The sequence below is a fragment of the Odocoileus virginianus genome, chromosome 5 (assembly GCF_023699985.2).
Source record: "Odocoileus virginianus isolate 20LAN1187 ecotype Illinois chromosome 5, Ovbor_1.2, whole genome shotgun sequence".
Classification (NCBI taxonomy): domain Eukaryota; kingdom Metazoa; phylum Chordata; class Mammalia; order Artiodactyla; family Cervidae; genus Odocoileus; species Odocoileus virginianus.
The window spans coordinates 59,629,820-59,646,395 of record NC_069678.1 but is presented as its reverse complement, the minus strand read 5'-3'; the positions used below and the strand labels follow the sequence as shown (position 1 = coordinate 59,646,395).

General features: G+C 37.6%; 2 protein-coding genes across 7 annotated transcripts in view; one reads left to right on the top strand and one right to left on the bottom strand.

The window, feature by feature from the left end:
- Nucleotides 1-16,576, top strand: part of IL23R (interleukin 23 receptor) — a 71,809-nt gene that overhangs the window by 16,651 nt on the left and 38,582 nt on the right. Inside the window, exon 5 of the mRNA XM_070467974.1 lies at nt 15,255-15,415. Within this exon, the coding sequence (XP_070324075.1) occupies nt 15,255-15,415 (161 nt within the window). The remainder of the gene's footprint in view (nt 1-15,254; nt 15,416-16,576) is intronic.
- The window catches only part of C5H1orf141 (chromosome 5 C1orf141 homolog), a 116,138-nt gene that overhangs the window by 96,819 nt on the left and 2,743 nt on the right, over nt 1-16,576 (bottom strand). The window lies entirely within an intron of this gene.

The window sequence follows — 16,576 nt, the reverse complement described above, 5'->3', positions numbered from 1 at the left end:
TTTCTCCCAGTAATCTTGATTCCAGCTTGTGCTTCATCCAGTCCAGCATTTCGCATGATGTACCCTGCATATAAGTTAAATAAGCAGGGTGACAATATACAGCCTTGACATACTCCTTTTCCTATTTGGAACCAGTCTGTTGTTCCATGTCCAGTTCTTACTGTTGTCTCTTGACCTGCATACAGATTTCTCAGGTGGAAGGTCAGGTGGTCTGGTATGCCCATCTCTTGAAGAATTTTCCACAGTTTGTTGTGATCCACACAGTAAAGGCTCTGGCATAGTCAATAAAGCAGAAGTAAATGTTTTTCTAGAACTATCTTGCTTCTTTGATGATACAATGGATGTTGGCAATTTGATCTCTGGTTGCTCTGCCTTTTCTAAATCCAGCTTGAACATCTGGAAGTTTACGGTTCAATACTGTTGAAATCCATGGCTAATTCATTTAAATCCATGGCTAATTCATTTCAATGTATGACAAAAACCACTGCAATGTTGTAAAGTAATTAGCCTCCAACAAATAAAAATAAATGGAAGAAAAAAAAAAATACTGTTGAAGCCTGGCTTGGAGAATTTTGAGCATTACTTTGCTAGCATGTCAGATGAGTACAATTGTGCAATAGTTTGAACATTCTTTGGCATTGCCTTTCTTTGAGATTGGAATGAAAACTGAATAATACATATTAATTATAAAAGAATAAATTATTTTAATACAATAGCTTTATTGAATATACTTCATATTCCATACAATTCACCTTATTTAAAGTGCAAAATCCAAAGATTTTACTATATTCAAAGAGTTGAGCAACCATTTCCATAATATTAGAACATGTTCTTCATGCCAAAAGAAACCATATCTCTATTAGCAGTCACCCCGCATTTCCCTTCAACTTTCCCAGCCCTAGGCATCATCTGTAGATTTGCCTACTGTGGACAGTTTGTATAAAAGGAATTATACAAATTATGGTCTTTTATGAATAGCATCTTTCACTTAGGGTAAGGTTTTTAAGATTGATCCATGGTGTAGTATGTATCAGTCCTTCATTCTTTTTTATGACTGAATAATTTTCCATTGTGTGAATATATCACACTTAACTTATTCACATTCATTAGTTGATGGACATTTTGGGTCGTTTCCAGTTTTTTGGCTATTATGAATAATATTCTACTAACATTCATGTACAAGCTTTTGTATAGACATGTATTTTCATTTCTCTTGAGCATATACTTAGGAATGGAGTGGCTAGGTCATATGGTGTTTTTCAGTTGCTAAGTCTTGTCTGATTCTTTGTGATCCCATGGACAGGAGCACGCCAGGCTTCCCTGTCTGTCACTATCTCATAGAGTTTGCTCACACTCATGTCCATTGAATCAGTGATGGTAGCTAACCATAGCTTTGACTCTATGGACATTTCTCAGCAAAGTGATGCCTTTGCCTTTTAATATGTCATCTAGGTTTGTCATAGCTTTCCTTCCAAGGAGCAAGTGTCTTTGAACTTCATGGCTGCAGTCACTGTCAGCAGTGATTCGGAGCCCAAGAAAATTAAATCTGCCACTGTTTCCACTTTTCCCCCTTTCATTTGCCATGTAGTGGTGGGACTGGATGCCATGATCTTAGTTTTTTGAATGTTGAGTTTTAGGCCAGCTTTTTCACTCTCCTCTTTCACCTTCATCAAGAGGCTCTTTAGTTCCTCTTCAATTCTGCCATTAGAGTGGTATCATCTGCATATCTGAGGTAACTGATATTTCTCCCAGGAATCTGGATTCCAGTTTGGTATTCATCCAGCTGGAATTCCCTTGCTTTCTCTATGATCTCTGCTTCCTCTGCCTTTTCTAAATCCAGCTTGTACACCTGGAAGTTCTCGGTTCACTTACTGCTGAAGCCTAGCTTGAAGGATTTTGAGCATTACCTTGCTAGCATGTGAAATGAGTGCAATTGTACAGTAGTTTAAACATTTTTTGGCATTGCCTTTCTTTAGGATTGGAATGAAAACTGACCATTTCCAGTCCTGTGGCGACTGCTGAGTTTTCCAAATTTGCTGGCATACTGAGCACAGCACTTTAACAGCATCATCTTTTAGGATTTGAAATAGTTCACCTGGAATTCCATCACCTTCACTAGCTTTGTTTGCAGTAATTCTTCTAAGGCTCACTTGACTTCACACTCCCCAATGTCCAGCTCTAGGTGAGTGATCACTCCATTGTGGTTATCCAGGTCATTAAGATTTTTTTTTTTTTGGTATAGTTCTGTATATTCTTGCTACCTCTTCTTAGTCTGTTCTGCTTCTGCTAGATCGTTGTTGTTTCTGTCCCTTATCATGCCCATTCTTGCATGAAATATTCCCTTGATATCTCCAATTTTTGAAGAGATTTCCAGTCTTTCCCATTCTATTGTTTTCCTCTACTTCTTACATTATTCATTTAAGAAGACCTTCTTATCTCTTGCTGTTCTCTGGAACTCTGTATTCAGTTGGGTGTATCTTTTTCTTACCTGCTTGCTTTTACCTTCTCTTTTTTTCCTCAGCTATTTGTAAAGCCTCCTCAGGCAACCACTTTGCCTTCTCATATTTCCTTTCTGGGTATGGTTTTGGTCACTGCCTTGTGTACAATATCATGGACCTCTCTCCATAGTTCTTCAGGCTTTCTGTCCACCAGATCTCTTCCCTTGACTCTATTTATCGCCTCTACTGTGTAATCATATGGGATTTGATTTAGGTCACACTTGATTGGGTCTAGTGGTTTTCCCTACTTTCTTCAATTTAAGCCTGAATTTTGCCATAAGGAACTGATGATATGAGCCACAGTCAGCTCCCAGTCTTATTTTTGCAGACTGTATAGAGCTTCTCCATCTTCAGCTACAAATAATGGAATCAATCTGATTCCAGTATTGACCATTAGGTGATGTCCATGTGTAGAATCACCTCTTGTGTTGTTGGAAGAGGGTGTTTGCTATGACCAGTGCGTTCTCTTGGCAAAACTCTGCTAGCCTTTGCCCTGCTTCATTTTGTACTCCAAGGCCAAACTTGCCTATTACTTCAGGTATCTCTTGACTTCCTACTTCTGCATTCCAGGCCCTTATGATGAAAAGGAAATCTTTTTTTGGTGTTAGTTCCAGAAGGTCTTGTAGGCCTTCATAGAACCATTCAACTTCAGCTTCTTTGGTATTAGTGCTTGGGGCATAGACTTGGATTACTGTGATGTTGGTTTGCCTTGGAAACGAACTGAGATCATTCTGTTGTTTTTGAGATTGCACCCAAATACTTCATTTTGAACTCTTTTGTTAACTATGAGGGCTACTCCATTTCTTCTAAGGTGTTCTTTCTCACAGTAGTAGATATAATCATCATTTGAATTAAATTTGCCCATTCCCGTCGATTTTAATTCACTGATTCCTAAAATGTCGGTGTTCATTCTTGCCACTGCCTGCTTGACCATGTCCAATTTACCTTGATTCATGGACCTAAAATTTCAACTCCTATGCAATATTGTTTTTCACAGCATCGGACTTTACTTTCACCACCAGACACATGCACAACTTAGCATGATTTCCACTTTGGTCCAACCTCTTCGTTCTTTCTGGAGCTACTTTTCTGCTCTTCCTCAGTAGCATATTGGGCACCTACTGACCTGGCAGGCTCATCTTCCTATACCATATCTTTTTGCCTTATCGTACTGTTCATGGGTTCTCAAGGCAAGAATACTGGAGTGGTTTGCTATTCCCTACTCCACTGAACCAGGTTTTGTCAGAACTCTTCACTATGACCCACCTGTCTTACATGGCCCTCCACTGCATGGCTCATTGCTTCACTGAGTTACGCAAATCCCTTCACCACAAGACTGTGATCCATGAAGGTGAGGTCATATGCTAAGTCAGTTTAAACTTTTGAGGAACTGCCACACTGTTTTTTTAATTGAAGTACAGCTGATTTATAATATTTTGTTAGTTTCAGGTGTACCACATAATGATTCCATATTTTATAGGTCATACTCCATTTAAAGTCATTACAAAATAATTGCTATATTTCCCTATGCTATACAATATATTTTTGATGCTTATTTATGTTATAGATAATAGTTTGTATCTTAATCTCATACCCCTGTCTTGCCCCCTCCCTCTCTCCTCTCCCCACTAGTAACCACTAGTTTGATTCCTATATTTGTGAGTCTATCTTTTTGTCATATACATTTGTTTTAGATTCTACATATAAATGATAACAGAGATTTGTCTTTGACTTATTTCACTGAGCATAATACTTTCCAGGTCCAACCACACTGTTACAAATGGCATAGTGTCATTCTTTTTTATGTCTGAGTAATAGTCCATTATACATATATGGACATTAGGATGCATGTCTCTTTTTGAATGAGTGTTTTCATTTTCTTCCAATATATATTCAGCAGTGGAGTTCCTGAATGATATGTTAGTTTTAGTTTTTTGAGGAAACTCCATACTGTTTTCTATAGTGGCTGCACCAATTTTCAATCCCACCAACAGTGTACTAAGGTTTCCTTTTCCTCATATCCTTGCCAACATTTGTTACTTGTAGAGTTTTTGGTAATAACCATTCTGACAGGTGTGAGGTGATATCTCATTGGTATTTGGTGGAAGGGGCAGTTGTTGGGCTTTTTTGATCTTGCCATGTAGCTTGTGGGGTCTTAGTTCTCCATCCTGGGACTGAACCCAGGCCCTTGACAGAGAGTGTGGATTCCTAACCAACGAATCACCACAGGGCATTCCCTCTCATTATTGTTTTGATTTGCATTTCTCTAATTATTAGCATTGGGCTTCCCAGGTGGCTCAGTGGTAAAGAATCTGCCTGCCAAAGCAGGAGGTGCAGTTTCGATCCCTGAGTTTGGAAGATCCCCTGAAGGAAATGGCCGCCCACTCTGATATTCCTGCCTGGGAAATCCAATGGACAGAAGAGCTTGGTGGGCTACAGTTCATAGGATCACAGAGTCAGACACAACTTAGCGACTGAGCACACACGCAATGACTAGCAATGTTGAGCATTTATTCATGTGCCTATTGATTACCTGTATATCTTCTCTGGAAAAATGTCTATTCAAGTCTTCTGCCCATTTTTATACTGTCATACTGTTTTCTAAAGAAGTCACACCAGGGGGGCTCAGGAGGGGACACACATGCACCCATGGCTGATCCATGTAGACATATAGCAAAAACCACTACAAATTGTAAAGTAATTATACTCCAGTTAAAATAAATTAGTTAATTTTAAAACAAAATTGACAAACCATTAGCAAGACTCATTAAGAAACAAAGAGAGAAGAACCAAATTAACAAAATTAGAAATGAAAATGGAGAGATCACAACAGACAACACTGAAATACAAAGGATCATAAAAGACTCCTACCAGCAGCTCTATGCCAATAAAATGGACAACTTGGAAGAAATGGACAAATTCTTAGAAAAGTATAACTTTCCAAAACTGAACCAGGAAGAAATAGATGATCTTAACAGAGCCATCACAAGCAAGGAAATCAAAACTGTAATCAGAAATCTTCCAGCAAACAAAAGCCCAGGACCAGACGGCTTCACAGATGAATTCTACCAAAACTTTAGAGAAGAGCTAACACCTATCTTACTCAAACTCTTCCAGAAAATTGCAGAAGGTAAACTTCCAAACTCATTCTATGAGGCCACCATCACCCTAATTCCAAAACCAGACAAAGATGCCACAAAAAAAGAAAACTACAGGCCAATATCACTGATGAACATAGATGCAGAAATCCTTAACAAAATTCTAGCAAACAGAACCCAACAACATATTAAAAAAATCATACACCATGACCAAGTGGGCTTTATCCCAGGAATGCAAGGATTCTTTAATATCCACAAATCAATGAATGTAACACACCACATTAACAAATTGAAAGATAAAAACCATATGATTATCTCAATAGATGCAGAGAAAGCCTTTGACAAAATTCAACACCTATTTATGATTAAAACTCTCCAGAAAGCAGGAATAGAAGGAACATACCTCAACATAATAAAAGCTATATATGACAAACCCACAGCAAGCATAACCCGCAATGGTGAAATATTGAAAGCATTTCCCCTAAAATCAGGAACAAGACAAGGGTGCCCACTCCCACCACTACTATTCAACATAATTTTGGAAGTTTTGGCCACAGCAATCAGAGCAGAAAAAGAAGTAAAAGGAATCCAGATAGGAAAAGAAGAAGTGAAACTCTTGCTGTTTGCAGATGACATGATCCTCTACATAGAAAACCCTAAAGACTCTACCAGAAAATTAATAGAGCTAATCCACAAATATAGTAAAGTTGCAGGATATAAAATTAACACACAGAAATCCCTTGCATTCCTATACACTGACAATGAGAAAACAGAGAAATTAAGGAAACAATACCATTCACCATTGCAACAAAAAGAATAAAATACTTAGGAGTATATCTATCTAAAGAAACAAAAGACCTATACATAGAAAATTATAAAACACTGATGAAAGAAATCAAAGAGGACACAAACAGATGGAGAAACATACCGTGTTCATGGATTGGAAGAATCAATATTGTCAAAATGGCTATACTACCCAAAGCAATCTATAGATTCAATGCAATCCCTATCAAACTACCAACGGTATTTTTCACAGAACTAGAACAAATAATTTCACAATTTGTATGGAAATACAAAAAACCTCGAACAGCCAAAGTAATCTTGAGAAAGAAGAATGGAACTGGAGGAATCAACCTGCCTGACTTCAGACTCTACTACAAAGCCACAGTCATCAAGACAGTATGGTACTGGCACAAAGACAGAAATACAGATCAATGGAACAGAATAGAAAGCCCAGAGATAAATCCACGAACCTATGGTCACCTTATCTTTGACAAAGGAGGCAAGGATATACAATGGAAAAAAGATAACCTCTTTAACAAGTGGTGCTGGGAAAACTGGTCAACCACCTGTAAAACAATGAAACTAGAACACTTTCTAACACCATACACAAAAATAAACTCAAAATGGATTAAAGATCTAAATGTAAGACCAGAAACTATAAAACTCCTAGAGGAGAACATAGGCAAAACACTCTCCGACATAAATCACAGCAGGATCCTCTATGACCCACATCCAAGAATATTAGAAACAAAAGCAAAAATAAACAAATGGGACCTAATGAAACTTAAAAGCTTTTGCACAACAAAGGAAACTATAAGCAAGGTGAAAAGACAGCCCTCAGATTGGGAGAAAATAATAGCAAATGAAGCAACAGACAAAGGACTAATCTCAAAAATATACAAGCAACTCCTCCAGCTCAACTCCAGAAAAATAAATGACCCAATCAAAAAAATGGGCCAAAGAACTAAACAGACATTTCTCCAAAGAAGACATACAGATGGCTAACAAACACATGAAAAGATGCTCAACATCACTCATTATCAGAGAAATGCAAATCAAAACCACAATGAGGTACCATTACACGCCAGTCAGGATGGCTGCTATCCAAAGGTCTACAAGCAATAAATGCTGGAGAGGGTGTGGAGAAAAGGGAACCCTCTTACACTGTTGGTGGGAATGCAAACTAGTACAGCCACTATGGAAAGCAGTGTGGAGATTCCTTAAAAAACTGGAAATAGAACTGCCATATGACCCAGATATCCCACTTCTGGGCATACACACTGAGGAAACCAGATCTGAAAGAGACACGTGCACCCCAATGTTCATTGCAGCACTGTTTATAATAGCCAGGACATGGAAGCAACCTAGATGCCCATCAGCAGACGAATGGATAAGGAAGCTGTGGTACATATACACCATGGAATATTACTCAGCCATTAAAAAGAATTCATTTGAATCAGTTCTAATGAGATGGATGAAACTGGAGCCTATTATACAGAGTGAAGTAAGCCAGAAAGATAAAGAACATTACAGCATACTAACACATATATATGGAATTTAGAAAGATGGTAATGATAACCCTATATGCACAACAGAAAAAGAGACACAGATGTACAGAACAGACTTCAGGACTCTGTGGGAGAAGGCGAGGGTGGGATGTTTCGAGAGAACAGCATGTATATTATCTATAGTGAAACAGATCACCAGCCCAGGTGGGATGCATGAGACAAGTGCTCAGGCTTGGTGCACTGGGAAGACCCAGAGGAATCGGGTGGAGAGGGAGGTGGGAGGGGGGATCGGGATGGGGAATACATGTAACTCCATGGCTGATTCATGTCAATGTATGACAAAACCCACTGCAATGTTGTGAAGTAATTAGCCTCCAACTAATAAAAATAAATGAAAAAAGGAAAAGAAAAACTAAAAAAAATTTAAAAATAAAAAATAAAATAAACTAGTTAATTTTAAAAATAATTTAAAAAAAGAAGCCACACCATTACACTCCCATTAAGGATTCCAACCTCCCCACATTCTTGTCAATATTTGCTATTATCTTGTTGATTATTGTCACCATAGTGAGTACGGGTTACTTCTCTCAAATCTTGCTAATATGCCTTCTCAGATTCCTGGCAATGAGACTGTGTTGTAAACTTGAAACAGACATTAACACAATTTGAAAAAATATGTTTCTTAAAAAACACTTGTCGACCACCCATAATTTCCTATTTAGTATCATAAAAATGTTCCCACAATTTTATAAGATTATTATACATCTCTTTAAAAGCCATTAATGCATTGACAATTATATATGTCTAAATTACTTATACATGGTGGTTTTTGAGGGACATATCTACTTTATCAAGTGAGGGTTACTTACAGTAGTTATGAGCACTGAAATTGTTCTCGGTACTCAAAAAGTCACTTTGAAAGTCTGAAGTCTAGGTTTATTAAAGAGTAAACTGTCAGAAACATCCATTGGAAAGAGCATGAACTTTAGACTTAAATGTTTGATTTCTTGTTCGCAGACTTATCAGTTAGAAGACTTTAATGGTACAAGTATCTGAAAACCCAAGTGCAGTGACCTAAACAGACAAGGCTTTATTTATATCAAGCCATGGTGGTAGGTAGTGCAGAGCGAGTGTGTTAATTCAATTGTACTCCAAGGACCCAGGCTCTCTCTACCTTTCTTCTTTGCAGTCTTTAGAGCACTGACCCTAGTCCTCGGGTACTGCATATCCAGGCTTCTCATCCAAGTTTCAGGCAGGAAAGTAGTGAAGGGAAAAGGAAATTCTCCCATGGACTTCTACTTCATCTCATTGGCCAGAATTGAATTACACATCTACTCTATCTGGATGGGAACCCAGGAAAGGAGTACGGTGGATGCAGTTCAGTAATCTAACAGTATCTGCCACAGTTGCTACCTGAGTAACCTTGGAAAATTTGTTTAGTTTTGCTAAGCCCTAGCCTCCTGAGAAGTGAGTATAAGTAATACAAAACTAAGTAGTATAAAACTTATAAGAAAGCAAATTATAAGAAAATGCTCACAAATAGGAAATGCTTAGAAACTGACAAAAAGATGATGTTAGAGTGTTAGAACATCATGGTGAAACTCAAGACTGACTCTCTAGACTTCTTTGATTCATTCTAAAATCAAAACCTGACTGACTTGGGAGAGAAGATGAATGTAAAGCCACAAAAATGATCATTTACAGGCTATTGTAAGCAATAACTTTATTTACTTTCTTTTCAAGTAGCAATAACTTTAGACAGATGACTATCTAGAAAGAATGTCAAATGTGGTCTAATAAGTAACACTAATTTTCAAGCTGGTGTACATACATCAATAGTAAAGTCACTCATTTTTAAGTCATTCAAACTAGAAATGTAAAATCAATGTGGGCAAGAATTTTTGCTTGCTTTGTTTACTGCTATATTTCTTTAGCCTAGGATGAGTCCTGGCATCTAGAAAGTGCTCAATAAACACGTGTTACATGATCATTCTGATAACTAGAAATGGACATTTTCTGTATCTTCCCTTCACAATCAAGTTGAATAATAATAACACAAGGTCCTATATATTAAAAAGGTATCTTTTCACTGTCTTTTCTGAAACTGAGAGTAAATTATAGCCAAGCTTAGGCAAATCTAACCCAAATTCTAAATAGATTAAGTCCAGATTAGTGGAATTTTATTGTATCTTAAAAGGACATAAAGGATGTGAAGTGATAGCATAAAAATGAATGTATTCCTCTGGCAAATTCAAAGAATGAGCTCCTGTAACCACAGACAGTTTGGAAAAGAAAATAGACATCTGTTCATCTTACAATTAATTAAAAATACATCCATGGATTAAGAAAAATTACAGAAATCCATTTCTAACTAATGATTAAGACCTTTCCCCCCTAGGAAAAAGGTGACTTATAATGAATTTTCTGGTTGAGGTAGTATCAGATTTTAAAAGGTTTTTCTTTTTAATACCCTGAGAACTCAGAACCCTGAGTTCTACTTTTCTACTTTGGCTGTTGCGTAGATATCAGCATTTGCAGTTTCACTTCCAACTCCTGTGGTTCTCTTTGCCAGTAAAATCATGTACAGAGAGAGGCATTTCACCTCAGCCCACCTACTTGTTCCCACAGTGGCCGAAAGATGGCATTCCCTCCATGGGAGCACTGGGTCCATCAGGGCCTCCAGATGGTATGGGGTTGAAGTTGTAAAGCAGGGGAATTGTGTCTGTGTTGTTTCAAGAATCTTCTTTCTGCACAGGACTTCTGTGGTGACCCCACCAGCATGACCTTTCACGTAACCTTCTCAACCCCTTTGTATTTTGCTAAGTATTGCACCAATGGGTGGCGATAAGAAAAAAACAACCTCTGCTATTAAGCATCTACTTACTGTTGTCCTGTTACCCTCAACAGCTTCATGTAAATATGTTCTTTATCATGGAAGCACTCGCAATATCTGGCATGGTACTCCGTAAATACTTGAATGAAAATGAGTGCATGATGGCCCTTCATTCTATTTTACTCAAGTCAATTTAACAAATATTTATTTAGAATTTCATGTCTTCTCAGAACTATGTTAAATGCTAGAAAACTTTTAAAAAATAGACAACATCTCTGTGCATGATAAGTTCATAAACTATTTAGAATAAACACCAATAGTATATTTTCAGGTACCATGCTAGACCAATAGGGTCTTTTAGTTTTAATAAGACCCCTAAAATCAATTGTTACTCTTCTACTTTAAAAGACCTGCTTGCTTTTGCCACATGTTTCTCACTATATTCATTTTCATAATAGCCAGACAGAATTCTTAGATATAATTCCAAATATATTTAAGGCTGTGATGTTATATTTCTACTGAGTTCTTTTAGGACTTAAAAATCAGTTCATATGCTAAAATCCATCCCCTCACTGGTTCTACACCAGTGCTTGGAGAGCTAACTGTGCTGGGGACAAGTACAAACTTACTGACTGATATTACTTTATATTCATGATCACTCACTTCAACTGAGCCCAGATAGCTACCCAGGAGTCCTGTGGCACTTCACTGGTCAAGTCACTCCCCCACTGACCAGGCCATTATCTTGTTACTGCTTCATCTTTGGTTTCCAACATCTTCTCCCCCTTCTCACTCTCTGTTGATGACTAACTTCCTATTTCATTGAGAAAATAAGAGTAATAAGAAATACCACAACCTCTCTCATCTGCCAACACACTGACATCTGAACCCACACTTGGTCTTCCCTTCTATTACTGTGGATGAACTACCACTACCTGAGGCCAGCTCTCTACTATAGACTAGATCTTTCTCTGTCTGCCTGCTAGAGGACATTGCTCCAACAATATTCCTTCCTTTTTTCTGTATCATCACCTTTTCTATCTTTATTGGATCTCCTCATCAGCTTTCAAAATGCTGTAGCATCTACCTTCCCTAGGCCCCCCACTTCCACTAATTTATCTTTCTGCTCCTTTATATGGCAAACTCTTCAAAAAGAGCTGTTCATACTTTCTGCCTCTACTTTCTCTCTTTTCATCCTCTCTTTAATCTTGTCAAGCTTTTGCCCCCCACCTCCAGGTCTTATCAGTGTTGCTAATGACATCCACATTGCCAGATGCAACAGTTTATTCTCAGTTCCTACCTTCCTTTTCAGGAAGGGTAGATTTATTATCAGGAACATTTAACTTAACTTTTTACTTCCTTCTTTCATCTTCCAGGACAGCACTCTCTTTTGGTTCTTCCTGGATGCTTTTTCTCAGTTTCTTTTGCCAATTCTCCTTTATTCTAGTAAAGTAATATCAATACCCTCAGATATGCAGATGACACCACCCTTATGGCAGAAAGTGAAGAAGAACTAAAAGCCTCTTGTTGAAAGTGAGAGAGGAGAGTGAAAAAGCTGGCTTAAAGCTCAACATTCAGAAAACTAAGATCATGGCATCCGGTCCCATCACTTCATGGCAAATAGATGGGGAAACAGTGGAAACAGTGGCTGACTTTATTTTTCTGGGCTCCAAAATCACTGCAGATGGTGATTGCAGCCATGAAATTAAAACACGCTTACTCCTTGGAAGGAAAGTTATGACCAACCTAGACAGCATATTAAAAAAGTAGAGACATTACTTTGTCAACAAAGGTCCATCTAGTCAAGGCTATGGTTTTTCCAGTAGTCATGTATGGATGTGAGAGTTGGACGGCGAAGAAAGCTGAGCACCAAAAAATTGATGCTTTTGAACTGTGGTGTTGGAGAAGACTCTTGAGAGTCCCTTGGACTGCAAGGAGATCCAACCCAGTCCATCCTAAAGGAGATCAGTCCTGGGTGTTCATTGGAAGGACTGATGTTGAAGCTGAAACTCGAATACTTTGGCCACCTGATGCGAAGAGCTGACTCATTTGAAAAGACCATGATGCGGGGAGGGATTGGGGGCAGGAGGAGAAGGGGATGACAGAGGATGAGGTGGTTGGATGGCATCACCGACTGGATGGACATGGGTTTGGGTGGACTCCGGGAGTTGGTAATGGACAGGGAGGCCTGGCGTGCTGCAGTTCATAGGGTTGCAAATAGTCGGACATGACTGAGCAACTAAACTGAACTGAATCATGATCCAGACCTCTGTCCTAGGACCTCTTATTATATTCATCTACATTCATTATCTAAAAGATCTTGACCAAATTTATGGTGTAAAACTCCCTAATCTGTATCTCCAGTCCATATTTCTATATCTCTCTTGAACTGCAGCCAAATTTTACCTAACTTCATACTCAATGCTTCCTCTTAATGTCCAAAAGCTAATATTTTCAAAACCAAATACTAAGTTCCCTCTCCTCAGGCTCATGTGCCCTATCTCAGTAAGTGGCAACTCCATCCTTTGCAATATTCAAGTTAAAATCACTGGCGTCCTCCTGGATTTCTTTCTACTATGCCCCCATTCAACTGACAGAAAAACTTATCACATCTATCTTTAAAAAACTAACATCTTTTCACTGTCTGGTCCAAGCCACGTCATCTCTCACCTGGGTTAGTAAACTCACCTGGGTTAGTGCTCTAGCCTCCACCTTTGCCTTGCTACAGCCTATTATTCACAAATAGTCAGAGTAATCCTTTTCACACACACATATCAGATGTTACTCCTCTGTTCAGTCTCCCGTTTCACTCAGAGATCCTTCCATGGCCCTATGTGATGTTACAGGGCCTGATAAATCTCCTCTCATCTAGGACTCTCTGCTCTCATCTCATCCCTTCCCATCTCCTTCAGTCTACCAAACCTTAATGACCTCCTTACTGTTCTTGAACAGGACAGACAAGGACCTGCCTCAGGACCTTTGCACATCACCTACAATGCGCTTCCTCCAGAAAGGCATAGTTCTTGATTCTGTACTGCTCCAGCACTACCTTCTCAGATTCTCAGACTTGTCTTCCCTTATCTTCCTCCCTAAAAAAATCCCCACTCACCCCTACTCCTAGCATTTCCTAACCCCCTTCCTTTTTCCTTCTGAATGTTTATCAACACAAGACATATTATATATGTATTTGTGTGCTCTACAAAGGTTGTGACTTTATCTTTTCTGTTTATTATGGTAGCTCCAGTGTCTAAAGTAGTGCTTAGAATACAGTGGGTGTTAAATGTTAAATAACTGTTGAATGAATGATTAAATTTTAAAAGATACTATTTATCATTATCACCATAAATTAGCAGTGTTTACAGAAAATCTATTAACTGCAACTAGGACTAGGTGCAATGGAAATGTCAGAAAAATATAAATCATACTAATTCCCCTTCAACAAATAATTTGTTATACATGTTAATTAGCACAGGAAAAAACCAGAAGACATTTTGAAACTTTGTACTGTACAGTTGTATGCAAAAATTGTCCTAAAGTTTAGTCAGTCATTTTGATTGGATTTTTCATCTAAAATAGTGCTTTGTGGTCTAGGTGCTAATATGAGGGTAGACTTTAAAAGAAGAATTAAATTACCTAGTAGCTATAGTTAATGTCGGTCTGAGAAAACATTTCCATTTTGACTTGTGGTCTCAATATGTGTGATGAAAGAATTAGCCACAAACCAATTAAGAGCATGTATGTGGTTTTCTCTAACTGAAAAATATTCAAAGATGCCCTACTTACTACTTACACAGTTGCCATTCTCTTATTTTCACATTTGAATACTTATTTAACACAAAAGTTAGCATTCCTTATTACAAAGCCTTTGCATGGCACTCCTATGCAATGCCCCTTCCAAGAGGGAGCTCACTTAGTTCAAACTATGTCCAGGACTGACTTCCCCAAAGAGGCACAATAGGCACACCCAGAGCCTGCCATACCTTCAGAAGTCTATGAAAATGTTTCATTTAACTTGAAATCTCAAGAAAAAAATGAACCATTAGGTCAAAGACAGTGTTTCAATGTGTGACATTAATATACTTTTATATCAACAGTTGTAAAACATTATCTATATGAATGTATATACATAAAAGTGCTCATGCATGCTCAGTTGCTCAGTCATGACTTTTTGTGACCCCATGGGCTGTAGCTTGCATATACATATACACAATATATATATATATAAACATAAACATTATATATATATATATATATATATATATATTACATATATATGTAAAAACATACCTACACATATACAAACTTGTAAATCTTACTTGCAAAAGGGGTTTATGAAGGTAAAGGTGCTTTGGGCCCATGAAAGTCACACTGTAACCCTGGATGGTCTTGATTATGTTTTCAAAATTGAAACAAATTTTGATTCATTTTAAAGTGAAAGTGCATTCTGCAAGCAAGCTAAAAAGACAGCATCAAAAATTGAGGAATAATTAATTCAACGTAACTGGTGATCATAATCTTTCTTTTTTTTTTTAAGTTTAGAGACAGGAGAAGAGCAAGAATATCTCACTTCAAGTTACATTAACATCTCCACTGATTCAATGCAAAAGGGCAAGAAGTATTTGGTTTGGGTCCAAGCTTCAAATGCACTGGGCATGGAGAAGTCGAAACAACTGCAAATTCATTTGGATGATATAGGTAAAGAATAAAAAATTCTGTAATATTTTTACAAATAAACAACTAATTTGTGCTGACCTAATCAAATGAAGTCGAGATCTGAAAGGAGTTCCCCTAAAGTTCCCAAAATATCATGATAAAGAAAATAAGCATTACCCATAACCTGCTGCCTGAGACAAGTCAAAGATAAGTGAGGCTGCCTTTGTTTTATATATCCTTCCAGTCTTATTTCTACATGAGTGTGTCTTTTCACAATATTTACTGAGAATTTCTTACGTTCAAGCATAGTTCTAAGGGCTAGGGAGAATAAGACAGACAAGGAAGGTACTTGCTTGCAATCTACTGGGGATGATGGAAATGAATAAAGATTATAATAAAGTGTGATGAATCTTACGTTGTGAGAATTACAGTATACTGCTATATACACTATTTTTAAAGTTATGTTTTTGTTTGAAAAGTCCTACAAAAAACAGAAAATTGTGGAGAATTATGTAGACATCTCTATGTATACCAGTCAGATTAAAATGTTAATATTTTTTGCTTCAGGTATTTTAGAACTTGCCTTTTTAAAAAATTACAATATAGAATAAATATTTCTATTAATTCAATCTACAAGCTTACTTTTAATTAAAATCTTTAATTATCCCTTATTATTGTTCTCAGTTTTTCACCATCATAAACTATACTGCCATGGACGACCTTTAGGCTGTATTTTAACATAGCAGTTGTTTTTCTCCTTAAGATAAATTCCAAAAAGTAATTGCCCTTGAGCCCTTTACATCCACATTCTAATCCTAAAGCCAGAGTTCAGCCAGAGAGCACCAAGTGTGAATCACCTTCTCGTTGCAGATTCTAGAGCCAATTATCCCTGTTTTCATTATTAAAGATAATTTCAGTAGCAAACACTTATGGCACACTTCTTCAGCACTAACTGCTTTTACATACATTATCTTATTTAATCCTTATGACAACCCTATTTTGTAGAAGATAATGTAATTTATACATGAGGAAACCACGCTGAGGTGGCATAAGGCAAGTTGAGGCTGCAGAACTAGGAAGCCTCTAGTTCCAGGAACCTTAACTCCTATCCTCAGTCTTTGTTTAAAAGCACATTGCAATGTGTGTGACAACTTTCCTGCTGATTAACGATTTAGGGGATGTGACGCCTCTCAGGATACAGCA